General features: G+C 45.4%; 1 protein-coding gene across 1 annotated transcript; it reads right to left on the minus strand.

The window, feature by feature from the left end:
- Positions 1 to 1,444: 1,444 nt before the first annotated feature.
- On the minus strand, positions 1,445 to 25,488 carry LOC116272663 (secernin-1-like). The gene is made up of 5 exons (XM_031661423.1): positions 25,120 to 25,488; positions 21,832 to 22,026; positions 18,018 to 18,183; positions 7,778 to 7,958; positions 1,445 to 5,478 (listed from the first exon to the last, which is right to left on the minus strand). Exons 2-5 carry the CDS (start codon positions 21,980 to 21,982, stop codon positions 5,320 to 5,322), a joined length of 657 nt encoding a protein of 218 aa, XP_031517283.1. The 5' UTR covers positions 21,983 to 22,026; positions 25,120 to 25,488; the 3' UTR covers positions 1,445 to 5,319.
- Positions 25,489 to 25,830: the final 342 nt, after the last annotated feature.

Below are 25,830 nucleotides of genomic sequence, written 5' to 3' on the forward strand. Positions count from 1 at the left end.
GAACCAACCCTGCAGACGCCTTATTCCTGGGACGTCTGCGCTCCAGAACTGGGAAGCAGGAAATTTCTCCTGGTTAGGCTGCCCAGTTTGTGGTACTTTGTGACGGCAGCCCCGGCAAAGGAATACAGGCTCTGTCACCCAGAGCTGTGCAGGAGGGTACAATGTTTATGAAAAGAGAACTGGGAATAAAATTTCAGAATTAGCAGTTCCTTGTCATGTAAACAGAGCAGTCATCTACCCTGACCTTGAAACAGGTCACTCACTGCAGGTGACTAAGTCCTATCTTCACGAGCCAGACATTCAGTTGCGTTTTGCCTGTCACAGTGGAGAGAGAGTCATGGAAAGCAAGCTGGCATTTCTGGGTCACAGGAGTGGAGAGAGCTGGCTTTTTCCCTAAGTGGCATCCTCTCCTGTTGTGGCATTGCTAACGCCTTGGAATCAAGATGCCTGGTACAGAGAGTACCAGCCACTCTGATGATCTAGACTTCCATTCTAGTAACTGTGGTAAAATACACATAAAGTCTACCATCCTTACCATGTTTAGTGTTTAATTCATTTGTGTTGTGTACATTCATATTGTTGTACAACCGTCACCACCATCCCTCTCCATAACTCATCTTGCGAAACTTTCTGAAACACTATACTCATTAAACAGTAACTCCCAATTTCTCCCCCACACCAGCCCGAGCAACCACCCTTCTAATTTCTGTCCCTATGATTTTGACTGCTCTAGGTACCTCATCGAAATGAAACCATATAATATTCATGACTGGTTGATTTCACAGAGCATAACATCCTTAAGGTTCATCCATGTCGTAGCATGTCAGAATCTGCTTCCATTTTTTTAAAGGATGAATAATATTCCATTGTATGGATATAGCACATTTTGTTTCTCCATTCTTCCATCTGTGGATACTTGAGTTGCTTCCAGATTTTCGCACTGTGAATAGTGCTACTATGAACATAGGTGTGCAACCCTCTCTTCCAGACCCTACTTTCAGCTCTGTTGTGTATACCCAGAAGTGGGACTGCCCGATTACAGGGTAGTTCTATTTTTAGTTTTTTGAGCAACTCCATACTGTTTCCCACGATGGATGCACTGTTTTACATTCCCACCAACAGTGCATAAGGGTTCCAATTTCTCCACATCCTCACCCACATTTGTTATTTTCTGGTTGTGGTTTTTTTTTTGTTGTTGTTGTTGTTGTTGTTGTTTTTGATAGTAGCTATCCTGATGGGTGTGAGGTGATACTTTGTTGTGGTTTTATATTTAAAGACTGAATTTACCCACAGAACATTACATAATGCAAGAAACTGCTGAACTGACTGTTTACTGAATATTCCAGCCAGAAAAATATATCTCTTCTCATACATCTTCTATGTTGTGACTGAGGCCCACATTTATTTATGAGACACAAAACAGAAGAGGCCACTCCACTGGATGTTAATTTCAGGGTTTTTTTTATTGTATGCTTGATGCATTTAGAGACAATTCCAAGGGCAAGCACTGGATAGGGATATTATCTGCTTTGTAGATATTTGTACAAAAGACTGTTAAGACTACATGGGCAGTTCCCACTGCAGGAAACAGAATGATTTTCTTTTTTTTTTTTTTTTTTTTTTTATTATTCCCTGCCAATAGCATTTTCCGTCTAACACATTTAAATTCTCACAACATAATTGCAAACATGTACATATTGGTTCCCACGAGAAATCTGCAGGTGACATTTGGGCATGTTTGGAGTCAATCAGATAAAGCACATTATGACAGAAACCATAAGAGGGGAGCTGGGACCTGGGACCTGGGACTGTGCAGAATGAAAAGCCACGGCTACGGGAAGCATAAGCTTGTGCTGCAACAGCACGTGCACATGACCTGCCACTCCTGGCCCTCCACGGGGCATGCCCAGCGAGGGCGCCTCCTCCCTCCCTCCTCCACGTGCTTCCTTCCTAAGGCTGAGAGCTCAACTGAAGACCTTCCTCAATAAACGACAGAGGGCTCTTCAGTCAGCAATGCAGTTAGTGGTTTCATGACAGACACACTGGTACCACCCGGCTTCCCTGCAGAACCAGCCAGACCTGTATAACACCTGTACCAATGTGGGATGACATCAGCTAGGAAGCAAAGTAATTTGCCTGGTTGATGATTATTTTGTATACCTAATGATTCACCCAGTAGTAAGGATCCCCACAGCTAAGATCTAATGGGCAAATACCTGCTCTGTTAGTTTATAAGAAAGACTCGTTCTAATAACACCGGGTCTTATGTTATTGGGCACCAAGGAATCTCCATAATTTCAATTATATCTTTATTCTACCTAAAGTTTCAAAGCACCTCCAAGAATGAAAGGGTACTATTTCTGCTTTGCTAATTTACTCCTGCCAGAGCTTCTGTCCTTGAATATGAGGGCTATTTTCACCTATAGTCAATCCCATCTATTAGACAAGACTAGCTAGCTTATGTTTGGTTATAGGGCAAGGGAGTGGGGGAGAGATTCTGTCCTTTCTGGCCATGGCTTCTTTCTGCACAAGCATGCTCAGCCCCCACCCCAGTCTGAAAAGATACACAAAGGGTCTCCTAGGAAGCTACTTATACACTGTGACCCTTAAACATAATTTTTGCATTTCATCTTGAATATTCATGTTGCCCATACTGCCTTCAGAAAAACAATCCCTGGTCAACAAATTATTCATGTAACAAGCATTTTTCCAAAGCAAAATCTGTTGGGAACATTTAAAAATGAACATTCCTCACCATAACAGCCCGCTCGAAACCCAACAACCTATTTCCAGCTGTTAATATAAGTACATAAAATCCCTAAAAGTAAGCGCAGCCACATCAGCAGATTCTCTGCTCTCTTCTTCTCTTTCTCCACCCATTCCAATGCACAACTGTCCACCGCACTTAGAGACCACCTCCAGACCTGATGGGAGCTGCCACGCCCCTTTTTACTTTTGCCAGGCTGTGCCATGCCCTCTAGTGGTAGGACTAGGACATCACAATTGTGGTGTAGAGTATTAGCATTAGCCAAGACAGCCCTCAATTAGGGCTGCCTTAAATCTTTAAGAAGCTTGACCAAGGTCCATGTCCCCTAACAGAAGTAGCCATTGTGTTTCCCAATGGGTAATGACACAAAGCGGGTAGGGTTATCCATGGCCTTTGGCCCATAGAAATGAAACGAGGCTTCTATGTAATTAATTCTCACTAGACTTCTTTCGGTCAAATTCTGAATCACCTTGGTTATCTCAGACATATTAAACTGATGAGACATTTCATAGTAGGCGAAGGTGAAATCACGCAGTGAAATTTAGAGCGGCTTTCTGCATCATCTTGCTTTACATAGCCACTTGGAACATGGACTTGGGAGGGGAGAGGGACCTACGTCACCCTTGAACCTCACTTCCCCCCGCTTAACAGTGATAGAAAGACACTTTTAGAATAGCCGCCCCACCTAAAAGGACAGTCTAAATTCACCAACAGTGAAAGCCCAGGCCAAACCTGCGTGAAGCTCTTAGCAGCTACAGGCCACCATTATTGGTTGCCATTAACTCTGTCAGCTGAAATCATCTTCCCATCGCCCACAATGTGTGGTTAATGATTTTATATACAGAGTTTACAAAACTGCTGAGCAAAAAGCTCATGGCACTCCTATACTCATGCTCTTGGAGAGGTGGTAGAAAAAAAGAATGGGTTCTGATAAAACCTCTGAGCCTCACTGTTCACATCCATGTAACGGGGCTGGGTTCCCTCAAAATCTCATGATACAGCTTCTGGGAAGGAGTTATTAACCCTGTCACTTCCCAGATTGCTGATACTCACAATGTTTCCATTTGCAGATTCCTGCCAAGAATGAGGCGGCAGGATTAGGCCCCACCGGTGCTCTCCCACTAGCTGCTGTATTTACGTACACTTCTGTTCATCATCTCTGCCCATTTCAGGAGTGGCTGAGAGCTTGAATAGGTGGCCGTAAGCTCCCCACCACCACCCCGCGCCCAGTGCAGCTACCCGCCTGAATGAAGGCAGCTCCTGGGACATGAGAGGTGTGAGGAGTTGGGGGAAGATCCAGGGAAGTCAGCTGCTTTGTATTTGGATTTGTGGGATGTAATGGGCTTGGCAGGAAGGGTGGGGCCTGAACTGGTATCCTGCAGAGAAATGCTTCTATATCCATCTGTTACCTCCTTGCCCTCTGTCTTCCCAGTGCTAAGCCCATCTGGTCTTCCTTGCATGCTTTTCTATGCTCTGATGGTAAGTCAAATCCTTTAAGTGAACCCGACATTGGAAACAAATCAGTTTAATTAAAGTCTCTCTGCTGAGATAACGTAGTGACTGCTAGGATTCCAGCTATTTAACTAGAATCTAAATAGTCAAGAGTTCCTCTTTTTCTTTCCCTCGTGAGCAGAGTGAGTCACCGCTCTGTGGGTGGAACTGTGCCATAAGGCCATTCAATCACTCCTGGACTAGCTGTTGGTAACTAGACTGGGAATCATTTCTACACAAGGAATCCTGCGGTGGTTGTGCTGCTGTGTAGGGAGAGCTGCCTCCTGGGACATCCATGCAGGGATTCAGAAGGCCACCAGCATGGCTACCTCTGAATCTCAGAAGTGAATAGGTTCTAGCTAATAAATGATCAGCTCTCCTGTGCGTGGAAGCAGCTCTGCAGTCCACCACACGTAAGCACAGTGCACGGAAAATGGGAAGACAGCTTCTTCAGAAGCCCAGGATGTAGGAAGGAGCCAGGACTGGAGAGGGGTCCCTTTCTTCCTTCCCACTGGTCCTGTCCCCCGGAAGACACCTGTGGAGACACTGTGCACCATAGGCATGCACTCACGGGAGGCAGGGAGGTTCCCCTGGGCAACACACACGAGAGCCCTGTGTGTGTGCACAAATGCCTCTTGTTAACCTGAAAGAAATCGCTACTGAGGGAAAGACTAAGACTTCAAAAGAATTTGCTTTTCCCGCGAACTCGGCACTGTGGAGCCTGCCTTTCAAGGCTTGATGAACTCTAGTCCTCTTGTAAAAGGCTAATGTGTCCATTGCCACTGAAATACAATAATAGCAGCTTAAAATCCACAATTAGTCACACAACCGAACAACAGGCAACGGGATACATGTTACACTGCACGGGAAGGAGACCTACATTGCAGAAGGGGACACTGTGAGATTCAAGGCGGAACACAAGGTAACAGTTTGATCTGGCTTCGGAAAAGGAGGCCACATCTTAACTTTCTCATTTTACTCAAACAGGAGAGTGGTTTGTTTTGCTGGTAATTTAGTAAGGTGGGAAGTCTTAAATAAGAAGGGGAAAGGGAGCGCTTACTTCACTTAAAGAACTTAATCTCTGTGTCAACACAGTCATAGAAAAGGTCCCCCACTTCTGCAGGGTCCAGGGGCCCGGAGCTGGTCAGGATTTCTTCCATGGCTTCCAGGCCTTGCTTCTCCAGCTCCAGCATGGTGCTCCTCAGCTTGCGACCTTGCTCCTGAGGAAGGACACGATGGCTTTAGGTGTCAGCAAAACAGCGGGGGGCATTGCAGCAGACACTGAAAGCCTCTAGGGGGCCAGCTGGCTTCCTGCTCAAGGTCCTGTCCTCCTCACACTCCGTTTCTCACACGACTGCTGCAGGGATTGTTCTAGAATGCCAGTGTGGTTATGTCACTGCCTGACTTAGAACACTTGCACAGCTTCCTGCTGCCTTTAGGACAAAGCTCAGATCCCAGAGTGACACTGAGGGAATGCTTCCCCTGCATCTCCCTACTCCTCAGCTGGACTGAATTCACTGCAGCCCTCTGGCCTCTGATGCTGTCTCGCCCCTGCACAGGTGGCCCTGCCCTCTGGAGGGCCGTCCCCTTCCTCAGCGCTTGGTCGACGTGCACCCATCTTCAGTCTCCTTGCAAAGCCTCTCCTCTTCCCCGCACAGTGCCACACCGTTCCCCCTGCCATGGGCGCTGTCTCCCACCTTGTGCTGGCTTGCCTCTGTAGCTGTGGTCCCTTGGATGGGAACCGGGCTCATTTCTATCCTCCAGTGACTGGGAGGGCACTCTCAAAAAATGTTCATTGAATGAAAAAAAAAAAAAAAAACATGGATCAATGAATAAACAGGTGCCATGTCTCTCCCCTGTTCACTCTTTTTCTGAGATGGTGAGTTCACTTCTTCCATGGGACTCACTCATTTACAGCAGATGATAGTGAAAGCTTCCATTTGCCCCACGAGTCCCAGAACTGAGAAGCTGCTCTCACCACCCGCCCACCACTGCGCCACGCAGCGTCCCGTGACTCCACCTGAGAGTCGTTTCTAAATTTCAAAACCCACCAGCCTCAGCAGTCTCATCTCTGTGAACACACAGCCCTTTCTACCTCTTCATTCAAATTAACCAAATATCCACCACACAGCGACAGTTTTCATCTACGGGGGGCTTACGGCCATCCACCAAGAACATAAGCACCGTCAGGAGCTACTGTGGACAGCCCTGGAGAAAGCGCAGTTGAATGCAGTGGCAGCATGCATGCTTGCGATCTTCTGCCAGGCTTTGCAGGCTGGTGGGGAGAAGAGATGTAAAATACCTGGGCGACCTTTACGAGTCTAATGGTCTCTTCTGTGGAAGAGCAGGCCAAGCTCTCAGAAAAGTGAGACAGCCCTTCTCAGAGATGCTGTCTGCATTCATCTGGATGGACTGCTTGGGTTTCCCTCTTGATACCCTTTTTCTATAGTCCACCATGTCAAATGCAAGAGGCTCACCCCATCCACAGCACCAATTTATACAAAAAGTCCTCCTTTTGGGCCCTTCAGGCCAATTTGGACCTACCTATTAAAAGCGGTTACATAAATAGTTCAGGAAAACTGATGAGTGTCTAACAAACACATTCCTTCTTCCTCTCTTCAGCAAAATACAGGCTTGAATTTTATATCAAGTCCATCAGGGGTGGCTGCTGTGGACACACTGGGTGCTGTGGAACGTGCTTTGGGGGGTTTTCTTGTTTGAACTGATGACTTATCACTTTATTAACAAAAGGCATGAGACTGGGGAGAGCTGCACTTTGAAGGATTACTACTTCTTTTTTAAAACTAGGAATATGAGGCTGGGCGTGGAGGCTCATGCTTGTAATCCCAGCACTTTGGGAGGCAGAAGCAGGCGGATCGCTTGAGCTCAGGAGTTCAAGACCAGCCTGGCCAACATGGTGAAACCCTGTCCCTACTAAAAATACAAAAAAAAAAAATAAAAGAATATTTTATAAAACTGAGTTTGGACTATAATATTACTTTTGTATTATAACATAAAATTTACCATTTAAAAACTTTAAAACGTACAGTTCAGTGCATTAAACTCATTCACAATGTTGTATGACCAGCACCACCAGCCATCTCCAGAACTTTTTTGAAACAACATATCATTGTATCTTTAAATAAAATGTTGCCAGCAAATACAACTTTTTACCCCTGAAAGTACATAAATAATTTTACACAGTATGTAACAGTTATCCCTACTGTACTGCATATTCCTATTATTCCTATGTAAACAGTAAATGTAAGTAAGATACTCAGCCTGCTGAGTTCCAGAGTAACGTGAGAAGGAGAAGCTTTGTCTTAATTTGGTTTCAAGAGCCTGGGCAGGAAAATGAACACCAGCTTTCTAGGAAAGGCCCCAGGAACCTGGCCTCTGGGAGGAGCCTGGCCACACTGGATGGGTGGGGGGGGTCTCGCTTGTCATCTGCTTCCCTGCCTCCTTCCTCGCTGACCTCGCCCGCCCGCCTCCGCCTCCGTGGCCCTCGTGCAAGCTCACCTGATCACTTTCGAGGATGGCACGTGCCCACTCGTGGGCTTTGTACAGCTCATGCCGGCGGTCTGGCTTCTCCTGGAACCGAGGCTCCTTTTTGGCAGGGTCGTCATCCCCAAAACAGGGAGACTGTGTTTTGGGGACAAGTTTTACGTCATCCACAAAGATGAAAGGCTTGAATATGGATCTGGAGAGGAAGGAGAGGCACTTCAGCCAGGCAGAGGTTAGGGCCCAGGAACAGCCAGAGACTATCCTTTTATTCAGCAAACATTGCCCAAGCCAACTTGTGGGAGGTGGTGGGTGATGGGTGTGGGTGATGGGTGGGTGGGTGGTGGGTGGTGGGTGTGGGTGATGGCTGGGTGGGTGGTGGGTGATGGGTGTGGGTGATGGGTGGGTGGGTGGTGGGTGGTGGGTGTGGGTGATGAGTGGGTGGGTGGGAGCCAGGAGAGACATAACTGCATGTTTTAGTCGCTATTTTAGTAAAACTAGCAGTCATTTACAAGCTGCAAATTCCTCTACTTACAGTAAAGAGACATCAAAACAGACTTCCTTTGTTCTGAACCATTTGAGAGGACTCTTTTAGCAATAAAAAGTGAGGCAAACAGTGTTCTGAGACACGGTGCAAGGAGCCATCTAGCTGAGCAAGAGGTTTGCCTTTTTTTTTATTTTTTTATTTTTTAAACCGTGGTCTGAGAAGCAGCCTCTAGGAAAGGAAGGGTCTTTTGGTTTGGATTTGTTTTTAGTTTCTTCTGAGGTTCTACCTTACTGAAAAATCTATGGACTATCTCTGACAGACCCAAGGAGGGCACAGAGTAAGAAAGATGACAGAAGAGGCCTTGGAGGGTGCGCACCACACAGAAGTCCGGTTGTGTGAGAGAGCTAGCACAGGGCACAGCAGGTAGCTAATGCCCTCTGGCTCTCTTCAATTCAGTTCTCAAGCAGGATGGATGTTATCTTCAGGAAAATGGCTGTGCGCATGCCTGCATGTGTGTGTACTTGTGCAAGTCTAGGACACATCACCACACACACACACACACGAGAGCCACGCATATAAACAGCTGTGGCCTGGGATCCCAGGCCAACAGGGTGAGGGGCCAATACAGCTGACTGTAACACCGGGGAGACAGCCTTATCCCACCCTCCCTACACCCAGAGGAAACACTGCTGGATGAGAGGGCTGCACCCGGCAGGCATGGGCACCTCTGGGTCCCAAGGATTGCCTGTTTTCAGCTGTACCATGCGGCAGCACCTGCAATAACAGCAGGAGAGAAGGAACTCCCCATACGTGCCCCATATGTACAGGCTAGATTTGTCAGATTTGGACATTTTTTTCTCCTCTCAACAGGTGCACTGTGGCTCATCCTGGGTACCTCAAGTGGGCTAGAGGTGAGCTATGATGTTGATTCCCTCAGCCCTGGGGCATCTGGGGCTTGAGGAAGCCAAGGCAGCCTTGCCAGTGTGCCACACAGGTATTAATATTTTCAGGTATGGGCCAGGTGTGGTGGCTCACACCTGTAATCCCAGCATTTTGGCAGGCTGGGGAAGGCAGATCACTTGAGGTCAGGAGTTCGAGACTAGCCTGGCCAACATGGTAAAACCCCGTTTCTATTAAAAATTTTTTAAAAATTAGCCAGATGTGGTGCAGTGCTCCTGTAATCCCAGCTACTCAGGAGGTTGAGATGGGAGAATCGCTGGAACCTGGGAGGCAGAGGCTACAGTGAGCCGAGATCATGCCATTGCACTCCAGCCTGGGTGACTGAGCGAGACTCTGTCTCAAAAACAAACAAAACAAACAAACAAAAACTATATTCAGGTATGCCATGACCTGAAAAGGGACTGGAAGCCAGTAACCCTTGCTACCCAATTTTGTTCTTGGACTTGCAGCAACAGTATTGGCTACAGAACCTCAGGCCCCACCCTGTCCTGCTGAATCAGAATCCGCATTTTTAATAAGATCCCTGTGGATTCATGACATATCCAAGTCTGAAGAGCACTACTAAAAACACAACAGTAATGAGATGTACCCTCTTAGGTTAGCTTTCTGATGTTGCCATGGGACAGGAGTCTCAAGTGAGAAAAGAAAGACACTGATCACAATATGCAAAATTGGGGCCCAGACTAATTTAATTTCAGTATTAAAAGCAGTAAGACCTTCGTACCCCAAGTTGGTAAACTGAGTGGTACTAGTTGAGGACTAGTGTCAAGTACTCTGCTGTTCTCTATAGGTGACGTAAATATAATTGGAGACTGGGCCCATCCTCCAATCCACTGGGAAGCACAAGGCATGCCAGGCTGCGCCCACCTGCTCAAAGTCAAGCCCTGCCAAGAACCTTCCCTCCCCAGCCATCATCAAAAGAAGTCCCCCCTAAAGACACAGGGGAACTATCCTTGCACAGAAGGAACACACACTTCCACTTCCTACAGCCCTTGAAAATAAATGATTGCTCCACCCCTCCACTGAGTGTTGAATGAATGGCTGTTGAATATGAAAAAGGAATTATTGCAAAACCTAAAACTGTTTAAACCAATTTTGACTACATGAAATTGAATTCTCTAATTGGTGAGTCAGTTGATTCTGCAAAAGGGCTGCAGATGGAGCGCTCACTGAAAGAGGGCAATGGAGCAGTGGGGAGGAGGAGGGCCAGGAGAGAGCACGCCTAGTCATCCACAACCAGCTGCCTCCAGGCTACCTCTGGGCTCTGACAGCAGGACTGCCTCACAATAGGCAGGCATCCTACCCTTCAGGACCAGACAGCACTAGGGGTTTCCTGGGAAGTCAGTGCATGTCACACCAGCAGCATCAGCCTCCTTGGCTGGCACAGAGACCCTTCAGTGGTGGACAGGCCCGCGGCTCCCGCCCAGCAGCCCAGTCAGCTTGGTTCTCATCTTCTCAGCTCCAGGGCCCTGCGCTGGGCAGAACTGGGCAGAGCCAAGACTCCCACCTGGGCTGGTAGGCTTCACAGTGGGGCTGGTGCAGGCTCAACACCTGGCAGCCAAGGGAACTGCGACCACGCCCTCCAGCGGAGCCCACTGAGCAGGCACCATGCAATGCTACTTCATTCAATCCCCATGCCACTCCAAAGCCCACTCCAAACCCAATGGGAGCGGTATCTTTATCAGGAAACCTGCCATTTCACCCCTAAAACCTCAGTGCTTCCCTTACTGCGCATCTCAGGTCTCTTCTGACACAGAACCCCTTGGGAAAGCCATGCCAAGAAGTGAGGGAAGGGAACAGCCTGGCAGCACCGCTGGGCGGAGCCACCTCCCGCAGGGCAGGGCAGGTAACTGGGCTGGGACTTGGAAGGGGGGTGTGAGTCCCCGCTCTGCCTCCGACCCACTGTGGGCCCATGGTTTTCCCTCTGTGGCTCTCGTCTGACTACAGTGATCTCAACAGTCCCTCCCAACTTCAACTAGTTTATTTCTATTTCTGTCATGAAGCTTGTAAACTGGTGATGCCAGCTTCAGTAAGCTCATGCTGACCACAGTCACGGTCTTCTGTATCCAATAGAGGATAAATGCCTAGTAAAAACTCAGAATGCCCTATGTGATGTCACCTTAAACCCACCCCAAGCTCACTGGAATGGAGAAGTTAATCAATGAGGGTGTCTGGTGGCTTTTCTAAGAGAAGAGATACCATAAGTTTGTCCCTCTCATCTAGCCATTTTAGTTTAAAAAGAATACATAATAAATATGAGGAGGTTCCCAAAATATTCTAAAGCAGCCAAAGCTCTCCAAAGATTTTTTCAAAGTTTAGTATATTCAACTAATAAAAAATATAAAGCCTAAATGTATTGAGGTGGTTAAAAGCTTGAGATTGAATAAATAAATAAGGATATCTAAAAAATAATAACTACATGAAATATTAACAAAAATTATTGCTGATAATAATTGCAATATTAATATTTGTTTAAACCAGGATGTGGAAATTATCTATAATTCAGGTTTTATCATTTGTGTCTATGTACCCAGAAAAGGGGAACGGGGGTAACTCAGTGGTTCCCAAACGTTTTGATTTCTTGGCAATCTTTACAGAAAAACACACTTAGAATTCCAAATAGGTAAGGAGATACTCTGACATTTTCCCACAGGTGAGCCACAGATGGTAGCTTCTTAAATGCTACTTGAATTAATAAAAGCCCGTTAACAGATACACCCACTGTCTCTACCACGTACAATTAGCAGATACACCCAACCGTGCCCAGCCCACCTGACCAGGATGAGGCCCACTTCATCACACGCATGGGATGCCCCCGAGTGTCCCGCGGACGGCTTGGATGCGGAACACAACTGAAAAGGCTCCAGAAGGCTGATTCCGCCTCTGTCCTCAGGGCTGACTCTCAGACCGACCTTTGGAAAAGTCACCAAACCCTGGGTTGGGAATTTGCCCCAGTCACTCAGCCTTCTGTGGTGTGGTGTGACAGGAATACAAGCTGATGGGCCCAAAAGGACAGAGTGCTTCCAATGGCGAGGCGTAGCCCAGCAACCAGTTCATGAGGAGGTTCAGAGCTGGCTGAGCTACTTTAAAGGGACCTTGTGAGGTGCAGTTAAACTAATGAGACCACGAGCAACACTAAAGGAAGCCTCCCTTCAGCCTTCAGCTCTCACGAAGACGAATCTAAGGGCTGAGGCACACAGTCCCATGACACGATGCACAGCGTGGCCTTGCAAGCTCCGTTGCAGAGATCTGCAGAATTTTAGCCTTGAGTGACAATGTGAGGCACAGCCAAGAAACATACTCCACTGGACACACCGTTCCCTCATCTGTCCCTTTTTCCCTCTAAAGCCTTGTGAGGGAGGCAGCATGCCAATGCAAAAAAACTATTTTCCAATCATTTGTTTTCTCATTTTGGAAGAACAGCAATATTATCATGAAAATCTCTAACATTTTATAGCACAGCATAATTCTCAAAGCATCTGCATTCAATTCTCATGGTACTCTTATTCATTCATTCATTCATTCAGCAAATATGTGTTGAGTCCTGGCGGAGTACCAGATGCTGTTCTAGGTACTAGGGATACAGCAGTGAACAAAGAAGGGCAAACATTTCTGTCCCATTTTACATATGAGATGACTGAGGCTCACAGAAGCTAAGTGCTTTGTCCAAAATCACATTCCTACTAAGTGGCAGATCTAGAAGTAAATTCAGATCTAAATGCAAGGTCAGTTTTCCCCACTACCTCTCACTCTTATATTCTTCTGTTAGTTTTTCCATACACCTTGCACTACTGCAGAAAAATAAAATACTTCTTGTGCTTTAGAATTTATAATTTAATATCAGTGGCTAGCCAACAGTGTTGTCCTCAAACATGGCTCTGCTCTTACTGAAGATGCAGAAATTCTCTAAACAACAAACAGGCTGATCCTGTGACCTGGAGTTCCTGGCAAATCTACCGAGGAGAGTTAGCACAGAAAGAACAACACATAAACCCCTGTTCAGAGGAAGCTGCCTACATTTGAACCAATCTCAAATAAACCTGCAATACCAAGTTTCTCTCAAAAACGCAGGTGCCCCTCAGAGTGGTTCATCTATGTTTATTCCAGCTTCACTGTGAGAGACTTTAATCATAGAGTCAAAGTCACACCTGGGTCCCATAAACATACACACTTTCTATGTGCCCACAAAAATTAAAATAAACCAAAAAAAAAAAAAAACGTTTAAAGTCACACCTGGCTGAAAGCAGAACTAATCCATGAAGGGAGTTTCCATTTTAAAGGGAAAGAGAACCAGTACTTTTGAAGCACTGAACAGCCTTAAGGATGGTGGGCTGGATTCAGAGGCTCTGGGAAGTTTCGAAAAGTCAGACGTGTAGGACAGAGAGAGGAGACGACTGGTGTTGGAAGAATTCAGAATGGAATTGGAGGGGTAGCCACCACGTAGCCTAGGGCCTTCAGCTCTGTGTCTATCTGTGCAGGCTGTGCCCCACGTGGCTCCAAAGGCTGCATCAGTCATGCTGACCAAGGCTCATAATGTTTGCTCCAGTAATAAAAAGCTGTTTCTGACATTTGAATTATCTAGATGGTAATGTCTTGGCCATTTTAACTTCTCAATTTAACTTCTCAAGATTAGTACAGTGGCCCAGCACTTTGGGAGGCAGAGGCAGGTGGATCACCTGAGGTCAGGACTTCGAGACCAGCCTGGCCAACATGGTGAAACCCCATCTCTACTAAAAATAAAAAATTAGCCGGGTGTGGTAGTGGGTGCCTATAGTCCCAGCTACTCAGGAGGCTGAAGCAGGAGAATTGTTTGAACCCAGGAGGCGGAGGTTGCAGTGAGCCAAGATCGCGCCACTGCACTCCAGCCTAGGTAACAGAGTGAGACTCCATCTCAAAAAAGAGAAAAAAAGATGAGTACACTGAGAGGAGAAGAGGAAGAAACAAAGAAAACGCAAACATAAGTAAGGAGGTGGGGTGGAGGGGAATGTCCTGGCATCTCTCCAGCACCCTGCCACTAGTTAAAGTGGCTCAGACACGCTATTTTCTTAGAACTTCTACGTTCTCCCCGCCTTCTGGTTTACCCATCCTGTATCTTGAGTATTTATTTTATTTTATTTTTGAGACAGAGTCTCACTTTGTCACCCAGGCTGGAGTGCAGTGGCTCAATCTCAGCTCACTGCACCATTTGCCTCCCAGGTTCAAGTGATTCTCCTGCCTCAGCCTCCAGAGTAGCTGGGATTACAGGCGCGCGCCACCACGCCTGGCTAATTTTTGTATTTTTTTTTTTAGTAGAGACAGGGTTTTGCCATGTTGGCCAGGCTGGTCTGGAATTCCTGACCTCAAGCGATCCACCCACCTTAGCCTCCCAAAGTGCTGGGATTACAGGCGTGAGCGGCCACACCTGGCCTGTATTTTGAGTATTTATTTGTGTATTTTCCTGCATGTGGGGGCCTCTCAGTGGTGTACTGGTCTAACAACTACATCTCTGAAAAAATTAGCTCAGATTTATGGCATTTGCCAATTTCTGTAGTGTAAATACCCCCACTGTGGCCCATTTCAAGGGGCCAATGACATCACCACATGTGGAGTTGGGAAGAGAGGCTCTCTTCACAATCAGCTCTCCGTGGTTCCAGCACACTGTAAGACTCCGAATTTCACACTGTCTCACAATGCTAAGGTACTTCTCTACTCCTCCCCCCTCCAATTCTTCACATCAATGAAGCCTTAACAAGTGCTGGCTTCCTAGGAAATGGTTTCCAAAGGTCAGAACCAGTACACTAAAGCCAATCGGTGTCACTCTTTGAATGACTGTGGCACACACTGACTCCGCACAGTGTTGATGTGATGGAATTTGCCTTCTCAATATTATTAAGTGAAGAACTTCTGCATCTCCCTCAAGCATTCAAACTCTGCCTTCAGCATCTCCTTCCACCTCTCAACCTTACATAGTACCTAGCACATAGTAGGAGGGAGGGAAGGAGGGAGGGAGGGGAGGGGAAAAGAGGATGTGAACGCAAATCATTTCAAGGAAAAGATCTATAATTAATACAGTGAGAAAAGGACAGAGAAGTGTCCAGGCAGGCAGACAACAGGAAGATCATGTTTTTTGGTTTTAACATTAACTGGGAAGGGTAAAGACTAAAGTGTGGTTCTTTTCCAAGTCCGCTACTATGAAGCGATTTCTAACATTTTTAGCATTAACAGAAGCCAAAATCTCCCTAATTTTCTTGCCTAAAAATCTAAGAAAAGGTAATTATGTTTCTTGCTGACAAAACACAGTAAGTCGAGCATGCTCAATTACAGAGAAACACTGAAATGTTGAATAGAAAGAATAACAACGTATGACAGTTCTACAGTCACGGTAGGAAATGCAGCTCTTTTACCATGGAAGATAATAATGAATGTCTTCCAGAAGGGTCTTAATCTTCTATAACACAAGGTCTTTGAAATTAATTTAACCATGAATAATTTTCTTTTAAAAGCACTTAAAATTTTTTCATTTTAACTATCAGAAGGCTATTGCCCAGCCATTGTTACAACTGGATTAGGCTGTGTCCTTCAGCCTAGGAAGTAGAGTTCCTTTACATCAGTATCCTGGGCTCACAAGGCCCTGTCTCCTGAGCACAGTTAGAGCCAGTATCTGAGACATCAGGAACAACAGGAGTTGGTTCAGCTCAACCCACTCTTTGAAAGGCTCCTGTTCCCTAAAAAGCCATGCCCAAATACTTTCGCAGAGCATTCCAGACACCTGAAAATAGAACTCCAAATATCTGTATGTACCCCTGTCACCCAGCAGGGTCCTCACAAGGGGCTATTGAGCCACTAGCATTAGGGGAGCAAACTAGGTCACAGTTCAGGAGGAGGGAGGCCCAGACACAAGGGGAAGACGGAGCCCCAAATCCGCTGGGCCGAAAAGTGGGTAGAAGGTACAGCCATGGAGCCCAAGGATTCAGAACTAGGAGACAAAATCAAGAGAATAGCAACTGGACTCACACAGGAGGAGCCTCCTGAGAGGCTGCCAGGAGCAGCGTCGAGCAGTTGAGGCTCACTGACAAAGGCTGACAGGGGTGCCACGGGAGGGTGCTGGGTTTGTTTCACAGAGGGGCTGGGGGTAGAGGAGCAATGGGCACCTAGTGACCAGCACCATCTCTGGGAGGACGCACGGCTCTAGCCCGTGGTCATGTGGTTTCATGCCTCTCTGCCTTTGCACGTGCCGTCCTCTCCACCCAGACTGCTCTTCCTGCTTTTTACCTAACGAACCCCTACTCTTCCCACAACGCCCAGTGCTCAAGAGCTCCGTCCTCTGTGAAGCTTTCCCCTTCATCATCTCATTTGTGCCACCATTTTCCTTGTACACACTTCATCCATGGTATACAACAAACATAATATTTGGTACACAGTAGGTGCTTAGCGTTTGTTGAATGAATGAGTGAATGAAAAACTAAGAACAGCTAATACTGAGTTCCCCAGTCAGGTCTGGTTAGAAAGATCTATTGACGTTGGCAGTAGTTTAAAAATGAGGCCAAAGAGTCACAAGAGGCGCTTCACTTTTCCCCTGAGGCATCTAAGAATCAGTCCCTAGCAAGATGCAATCATTGTCTTATATTCCTGAAACAGTAAAAGGAGAATAAATATTTTCAGCTGCAAAACGAATGAAATGTAATACCAGCAAATACCCTGGAAGCAGATTCAAAGGTTTAACAAGCTGACTTTCAGACAGTGATAATGACGATCAGCCAATGGAACACCCAAAAAACCACCAGAGAACCTACTGGAATAGGCAGCCTTCTAGAGCCTTCCAGGCTGAGGATCCAGACTTACCTGACAGATTCCTAGGTCCACCTCAAAGATTCTCATACAGTAGGTTTCAGTCAAGGAACCTGTATTTTTTGAAAACTCCTCCAAGTGATTCTAGCAATGAACAGATCTAGAAACCACTGGACAGCTGGTTCTAAGCTACTGATGACGTGATTCCTGATATACATGACAGAATGTTCCTGGGGAGAGGTGCTGCTGTCTGCCTGGGAGATCAGAGATTGTCTTCATAAATAATCGTAAAATCTACTGTGTATTGACTTGGATTATCTCATTTAATCCTCCCAACAAGCATGTAAAGGTAGGAGCTGGTATTATCCCCATTGTACAAATACAGAAACTGAAGCTTAGAGAGGTGAAATAACTTATTCAGCTACTATGGGGCAGAGGTTGGATTCAAAATCCTGGCAGGCCATTCTAGAGGCTGCGTTCTTTATCCCCGTGTAATGCTGCCTTTTTGCTGAAGTACAAGGGCAGAAAGCAACCCCCTAAACCACAATGTCTTAAAGAGGGGCCAGTACACGTGAAGTTACTTCCATCTGTATTGCCTCTGAACTGTTTTATTCTCTAACTCACAAGAACTGGTTGTTCTGATAAATCATGAGCATTCCCACATCTCTCTGTCTCACTGTGTTTTGTTCATTTCTGTATCCCTCATGTACCACACAATGCTTAGCCCATGATATACACTCAGTAAATATTTGATATTAGGTTGGTGCAAAAGTAATGGTAAGGACCACAATTACTTTTGCACCAACCTAATAAATTTAAAAGAACTACTAGATTCCCTGACTGTCATAAATACTACATGACTAAAACCAAGGAATTCACTTAATCAAACCCCTTGGTGCTACACTGCCCACAATGAGGCTGACTGAAAAATGTGACTTTGTTATCCAAGGGGAGGACATGGTCAGGCACTTACTACGCACTTGCTGAATGAGCTTTCAAGGGAAGCAGTCATGTTCTCCCTATGTGACCAGGCCTCGGACAAACCTGGAAGGATCGGGGGTCCCAGTGAAGTAGTGAATGCACGGAGCGCTTCTATTCTGCGGCAGGACAGACACTCCACTGGCTGTGGTGAGGAAAGACTCGGAGTCTATGCACACTCCACTGGCTTTGTCCCGTAAGGTGTTCATCATAGTCTGTACTGTGATGCTTTCTGCAAAAACACGAAAGACAGACAAATGGAAAGAGCAGATACAACACAAAACTGTGGCGGGCCACTAACTAAAATCCATTCACTCTGTTCTCTTTTTAGTAATAAAAACTCTGAAATTATATCTGGGACTGTAATTACCAAACTACAGAGTCTATTTCCCCACTTCCCTTGTGACTATATGTGGCCATGTGATAAATGTTGATCAATAGGAGGCAAGCAGAAACAATGTGTGCAATTCCTCATCACACCTAAAAACAAGGTATGTTTGCCTTTTGTTTGTATTTTCTCCCTTCCTGCCAACTAGGAGATGCAAACAAGTGGACCACAAATGGAATTCCTGTGTTGAGTCACAGTAACCAGCCATGGCCTGGTCATATATACCTGAACTGTAAAATGGGAGAGAAATAACCTACTATTTTCTTTAAGCCACGTTAATGTGGGGTGTCTTTGTTACAGCATTTAGCTGTACCTCAATCAGTACAATAACTCAATAGACATCCACAAGAAAGTATGCACAATCTACTAGGCACAGTCCACCAAGCTCGCTCCCATAAACTCTTGCTGGTCAGAGTCAATACTCTATTTGGAGAATGTCCTCTCTGCAGTGGGAAATATACGCACAGAGAGGCATTTAGAATATTCAGAGCCATTAGGACTGTTGGCTGTGACCACAGATAAACAGATAAACAAATCCTTGATTACATGAGATCCCATTTCTACAACTTCCCCTGGGTTATAATTTGTTAAAACACTATTTCAGTCTGTGTTCACCATGATGGAACTGAAGCATCACATGGAGAGAAGGTTTGTTGGCACATTCACATCCTCTTTATAAATCTCTACTTACATGTCATACCTAGAAATATTAACAACAAATCCTTGATTGCTTCAACTGTCCAGTGTTCAGATTTCCTCATTGTCTTATAAATGAGCCTATTGATTTGAATTGGAATCAATCAGAATTGGAAACGTCTGCCTCTTGTTTTTTCCCCTTGCATCTTTTTTTTTTGAGACGGAGTCTGGCTCTGTCCCCCCAGCTGGAGTGCAATGGTGCAATCTCGGCTCACCGCAACCTCCACCTCCCAGGTTCAAGTGATTCGCCCACCTCAGCCTCCCCAGTAGCTGGGACTATAGGCATGCACCACCACGCCTGGCTAATTTTTGTATTTTTTTGGTAGAGATGAGGTTTCACCATGTTGGCCAGGCTGCTCTTGAACTCCTGGCCTCAAGTGATCCACCCTCCATGGGCCTCCCAAAGTGCTTGGATTGCAGGCATGAGCCACTGCACCCACTCAGCTTGCATCTTAGTTGTCAGAGTCATCTTTCCTGTAGCTGCGCACAGTGTAAGCTTTGCAGATGGCATCCTCATGGCATTATTTGTTGGGAACAGGCCCCCTGAAATCTAGCCATAAACTGGCCCCAAAACTGGCCATAAACAAAATCTCTGTAGCACTGTGACATGTTTGTGATGGCCATGGCGCCCACGCTGCAAGGTTGTGGGTTTACGGGAATCAGGGCAAGGAACACCTGGGCCACCCTGGGCGGAAAACCGCTTAAAGGTGTTCTTAAACCACAAGCAATAGCACGAGCGATCTGTGCCTTAAGGACATGCTCCTGCTGCAGATAACTAGCCGGACCCATCCCTTTATTTCAGCCCATCCCTTTGTTTCCCGTAAGGAATACTTTTAGTTAATCTAATACTTTTAGTTTATCTATAATCTATAGAAACAATGCTTATCACTGGCTTGCTGTCAATAAATTCATGGGTAAATCTCTGTTCAAAGCTCTGAAGGCTGTGAGACTCCTGATTTCCCACTCCACACTTCTATATTTCTGTGTGTGTGTGTCTTTAATTCTTCTGGCGCCATTGGGTTAGGCTCTCCCCGACCGAGCTGGTCTTGGCAATTATTATATTAAATAGCGTATTTGTTCCTCTATCCTCTGTATTTCCTGTAAATTAGTAGCTAGACCTAAAGGCTTTATCAGATTTACAGCTGATGTTTTGGCAACATTATTTAATATCTTTCATCCAGCTAGATTTTTTAAATTAAAACAATTTTGATTTTTTTAAAGCTCCCATTTAAAAGTGAATATTTTCTTACCTTCCTACCCAGAATATATTACATAAGTACTATAGCAAAAGTCCTAAAAGTGTTCTAGATTAAGAGCCAGGAAACATTTTCCTTCCTTTTGTTTTTTTTTTTAAAGAGACAGGGTCTCACTCTGTCACCCAGGCTGGAGTGAGGTGGTGCAATCACAGCCCGCTGCAGCCTTGAACCCCGGGGCTTAAAAAATCTTCCCACCGCAGCCCCCTGAGGAGCCGGAACTATAGACACGCATCATCATGTCTGGCTAATTTTGTTCATTTCTTTGGAGAGATGAGGTCTTGCTGAGTTACCCAGGTTGGTCTCAAACTGAACTCCTAGCCTCAAGTGATCCTCTGCCTCAGCCTCCCAAAGTACTGTTATTATAAGCATGCACCTGGCCTGACAGTAAATATTTCAGGTTTATGGGCCATACAATTTCTGTTGAAACTTTCCTGTTGCACCTGCTCAACTCTGCCATTATAGTGACAAAGCCGCCCCAAACAATATATAAATAAATGGGTGTGGCTACAGTCCAATAAAGTTTTATTTTCCAAACAGGCAGCTGCCAACAGGTCATAGTTTGCTGACCCCTGTTCTAAATGATCCAAAACTTTGGCTTATAAAATACATGCATCACCAACAAATATAGAATGACTGTTGCGGGTTTTTTGGAAGGATTTCCGCATAGGCACAAAAGAAAGAAGCTATCTAGTCACCATACATATACCTAAATATGGATTCTGATTAAGTTAATAACTAGGGGCTGGGTGTGGTGGCTTAGGCCTGTAATCTCAGCGCTTTGGGAGGCCAAGGCGGGCAAATCCCTGGAGCCCAGGAGTGTCAGACCAGCTTGGGCAACAACATGAGACCCTGTCTCTACAAAAAAAAAAAAATTAGCCAGAAATGGTGGCACATGCTTGTAGTCCCAGCTACTGGGATGGCAGCAGGGGTGCAGCTGAGGGAGGATCACGTGAGTTCAGGAGGTGGAGGCTGCAGTGAGTCGAGATTGTGCCAACACACTTGAGCTTAGGCAACAGAGTGACACCCTGTCTCAATAAATAAATAAATAAATAAATAAATAAATAAATAAATAAAGTTAGTAACTAGTTGGCAGATGGAGTGGCAACAATTCAACTCATCAAGTGTCCATGGAACAAAAAACTATACAGGGGGCCCTTAGATGAGTAAGAGACAACACCTCTGCCCTTAAGACCCAGCAGGCTAGTGCAGCAGGGGAAGATGAGTCAAATATATAACTAGTGATGTAAGAGGATGGCTGCAATAAGTACTACAAAAGGCAACACAATGACATCAGAGATTAAAGGAGAACAACATGGGTAGGAGCAAGAAACCTCCAGGGATGAGGAAGCACCATGTAAAAATAAATACAAGTTGTTTTCTTGCCTGCACATCAGGGACTTTTAGCACAAGCTGGTCTTTACATACAAGGGCTATTCTGTATTCCTCTTTGTTCACCCTTCTAAGCTCAGACAAGTTCTCAGAAACAGCTGCAAGAGAAAGGGTTATGAGAAGGAGAATTGTGAGGGAGAGACTAACTCACCTTCTTGTTTTTCTAAGCTGTCTTTGCCAGCACCGCAGTCTAGATGATCCTCAACTGGAGAAAAGACTTCGGAAAAATTGAACTCGCCCTCTCCTGTCCACCAACCTTGGCTCTGAGCGTAACTCCTGAGTTCCGGATGCTCTGCATCCATCTTAGTGGTGAGCGAAAGCCGATTGCAAATGCACCTCACTCCCTCTGCAGAGAGTGCAAAGCCCCATTAGTTAAAAATATACTTATAAAGACTTAATCAAGAAATGGAAATTTATAGGGAATCCTTTCCCTGAAACACTGACTTTAACCACAGGGAGGAATCCGTTTAATTTTTGAAGAGAGAAGCAGACAATCATTGAGCCTCTTTCTAGGAGACCTCCTAAAAGGTCTGACCAGTCTTGACTGGGCATTATCACATTTTAAATGAGCAACAGTCACTTTACCCATCTTAAAAGCATAATCAAGAGGAAATATGTAAGGCTCTTCATTTTGGCTAAATAAGCCCCAAGCATTCATTAGTTACACACAAAAAAAGGGACAGGTGCTTTGAAAGAGGTACTGAGCTAACAAGACTTGGCCATCCATAAGAGTGTCCTCTATAATAGAGAGGCTGTTCCTCTACAGCAATGCTCTATCGCATCTATAGAAAGCCCCCTCCCTGAAAAAACACTTTACATCCCCACTCCTTGCCCAAATATATATGGTTTTTTTTAAAAAAAATACAAATCAAATACTTTATTCAACTTTTTTTTCAGGTCTCAACATTTAGAAAACCACATGGCAATGATAACGAATCTTTTTAAAATAACTGAATATATTCATGAATATATGTATGTCTGGGTACATGTGCGTGCGCACGTGTGTGTGTGTGAGATAAAGTGTGTGTGTGCGTGTGTGTATGTGTTTGAAAAATCTATGGGAAATTTTTTCTTATAAAAATAGAATTGTGACTAAATAAGTCTAGAATCACAAATGCCTGCATTCTGAGTATATTCCACTTTGATGAATGAGGGCTTAGACCAGAAACTCTCCTACCAGCTGGCCGGCTTGCTATGTCTTCTTCGAAGCCTGAGCTGCAAATGCACACAGGACAACTCAGCCTTCCAGCTTCAAGATGCTGTCTAGGGCACAAACACTAGGAAGTTATCAGCGCTAGCTTAAAAGGGCCATTCCTGTTTGCTGCTTCCAGGGAGCATGCTGATTTTCCAAATTCTTGGAGAATGAAGTGAGATAAAGAACCTAAACTACAAGCTACAGGAAAGCCATCACTGCCTGAAAACCAGTTCTTAGAGGCAGGATCAGTGCTGGACTAAGTTCTTACAGTATGTTTTGCTTCACTGATTTACACTTCCAAAATAAGCATTCCTGGCTGGTGGGCATTGGTCCTTTGTCATTTATCTTTTCAGAGAGGACCATACAAGTACAATTATAAACAATTAAAAATAAAAATCAGTTTTGGCCTAAACAAGTAATTTTGACATCATTCATACTAAGCTATTAAAAAAATACTCTTGAAAGTGACTCTACAGATATTAGTTTCCCAGTGGGCAGATTTATAGCAGGCATTTGCTTTCAAGAATGTTAGCCTTTGGGAGACAGAGTGCATTAAATCTTACTGCAATCCATCACACCGCTGCTGGGATCAGACGACATGAAGTCAATGAGTCCAAGAAATGGCTGGGGTTCTTCTTTATTTAAATATTTAGTTAACTAACGGCAGAATTCATTGTGTGTAATTTTTAAAGCTACATTGTGAAGAGACGCTCGGCTTTTGAAATGTAGTCATAGATCAAAAAGTGTTAGGTTCAACTTAAAAGCAATATGACTGCTTTGAAGCATGGATTACTAGCACTCTTGATGGAACCATTCAATAGTAAGACTTCATTTCAGGAGGGATTTTTATCAAGGAGTTTTAAGTTCCTGCATTGCAGGAGAGTTGGAGACCTGGTGAGCTGCACTGGCTGCCTTAGTTCTAGAAATACTTTAAGAGCTGGGCGAGTAGGTACACACCCTGGTGGGTGGGTACATGCTGGGCATATGAGGTGGAGAAACTCTCCATGATTGCTGACGGACACCACTAGCCCATTCTGCACCCTTGTGAGATAGAAAGAGGCCACCCCCACCTCCAGACAGACACAGCCTTCATACAGCTTGGCCAGGAAGCCACAGTCTAGATTCACTGCCTCACTGGGGCAATTTTGTATAGAGTACAATGTACCCATCATCCAGAGAAGCCCTGAACACTGAACTAACTTTGTGCACAGAAAACAGGCTTGATTCCCATCTACTGTGATAGATCTTCTGCTTCTAACTCGGGTCAAATTTGGTTCAATTCACCCCTAAGATAGGGATGGCACACAAGTTTCATCCCCAACATCATTTTGGATTACTTGGAAGAGACTTCCTGGTAAATTTAGTTAAGAAAAATACATAGGCCAAGAATAGGTTCAACGAAAGAAGAGTGTTGTAACCTACTCCTCCACCACCAGCATAGGAGGGAAGAATGGCAGTGCACACGCCATGTGGTCACCACCCAGTCCCAAGGAGCTGCTCGGGTCAATTCCCTCTTAGGACTACTTAGTCCTCTTGGAAGCCCTTTAACCCATTCTGGGATCTCATCCTGTCCAGAAAATGAGGATGCTGAGGTGGGGATACAAAACTACCGCTCCCACCCCTAACACTTCCTTCCCCAGGGCTGTGTTAGAAGCAAGATGCTGCAAGGGCCGCAGAGCAGCAATTTTACAGGCACTAAATCCTTCTGGGTGGACCATCTAATCCTCTGCTCTTCTAGAAACACTGTCTCACTGTGAGAGAGATGAACTTCACTCACAGAGAAATCCCAGAGCAGCACACACCGGTCCTCACACAGATCTAAACTCCTATTTTAGAGAACCATGGCAAGCACAAAGATCTACAGGGTTGGGGGTGACAAGGGGTTACTGTTCAGGGAAGGGACTTGTTGGCCTATTACACAAGAAGAGTCACCATTCTCTTGGCCAATTAATAGAGTAATAGTTTAAGTCATGGAATTCCTGGTAGTCAAAAGCAGGCTCTTCCCAGAAAGCAAACAGAAAATACGAAATGTTAGAAGACTGCTTCACTCCAGGTTCAGGAGACTCCAGGTTCTCTTCTTGGAGGTACCCAGAAATGAGAGGCATGCCAAAGCATGACAGTCTCACACAGAGAGGACCCGCAACAGCACATCTTTCCTCCAGGTCTGACACTGTACGTGCAGGCCACCCCCATCTCTGTGGCCTTCCCTGTCCTCAGAACTCTCCACCATCCACACCTGCTCACCTGTGACTTTCTCGGCAGCCCAGTACTTCCCTACGGTCTCGAGCACCCAGGCTTCATCACGATCCACAATCAGATATGCACTTTGGAAGCTGTGGCAGGAGTTTGCATCTTCATAGTAATTCCCACCTTGTCCGTGTTCTTCCAATAAGGAGACAATGACATCTAAGGCTTCTTTAGCTGTTTCCCCTCTTTCTAAACCAAGCCTGCAGGAAGGAAACCAGAACTATACTTCAGTCATTTCATACCACAGGATTGTTACTAGAGTAACCAAAGACTGGGCAAGGCCGAGTTATGAAGCATGCCAACATGTGTAAACATGCTAAGTCTGCAGAACAATAAGCAAACTGATTAACTGCACTGTATCTCAGAATACACTTCTCACATATTTGCTTTAAAAACCAAATGGGATAGCCAGGCGCAGTGGTTCATGCCTATAATCCTAGCAGTTTGGGAGTGGCAGGAGGATTGCTTGAGCTCAGGAGTTCAAGATCAGCCTGGGCAACATAGTGAGACCTCTTCCTCAAAAAAAAAAAAATTTTTTTTTAATTAGCCAGGCATGGCGGGACACACTGGCAGTCTCAGCTACTTGGAAGGCTGAGGTGGTACGATTGCTTAAGCCAAGCAGGTCGAGGCTGCAGTGAGCCATGATCATGCCACCGCACTCTAGTCTGGGCATCAGAGTGAGACCCTGTCTCAAAAAAAAAAAAAAAA

This window comes from Papio anubis, unplaced genomic scaffold (genome assembly GCF_008728515.1).
Source record: "Papio anubis isolate 15944 unplaced genomic scaffold, Panubis1.0 scaffold148, whole genome shotgun sequence".
In the NCBI taxonomy this organism is placed as follows: Eukaryota; Metazoa; Chordata; class Mammalia; order Primates; family Cercopithecidae; genus Papio; species Papio anubis.

Coding starts and splice junctions, on each gene's coding strand:
- LOC116272663 (XM_031661423.1), bottom strand. CDS start 21,982: ATGGATGCAGAGCATCCGGAACTCAGGAGTTACGCTCAGAGCCAAGGT. Junction 18,184..21,831: donor CAGCTTAGAAAAACAAGAAG/GTGAGTTAGTCT, acceptor GTGTTTTTGCAG/AAAGCATCACAGTACAGACT. Junction 7,959..18,017: donor GGGACCCCCGATCCTTCCAG/GTTTGTCCGAGG, acceptor CTTCCTCTCCAG/ATCCATATTCAAGCCTTTCA.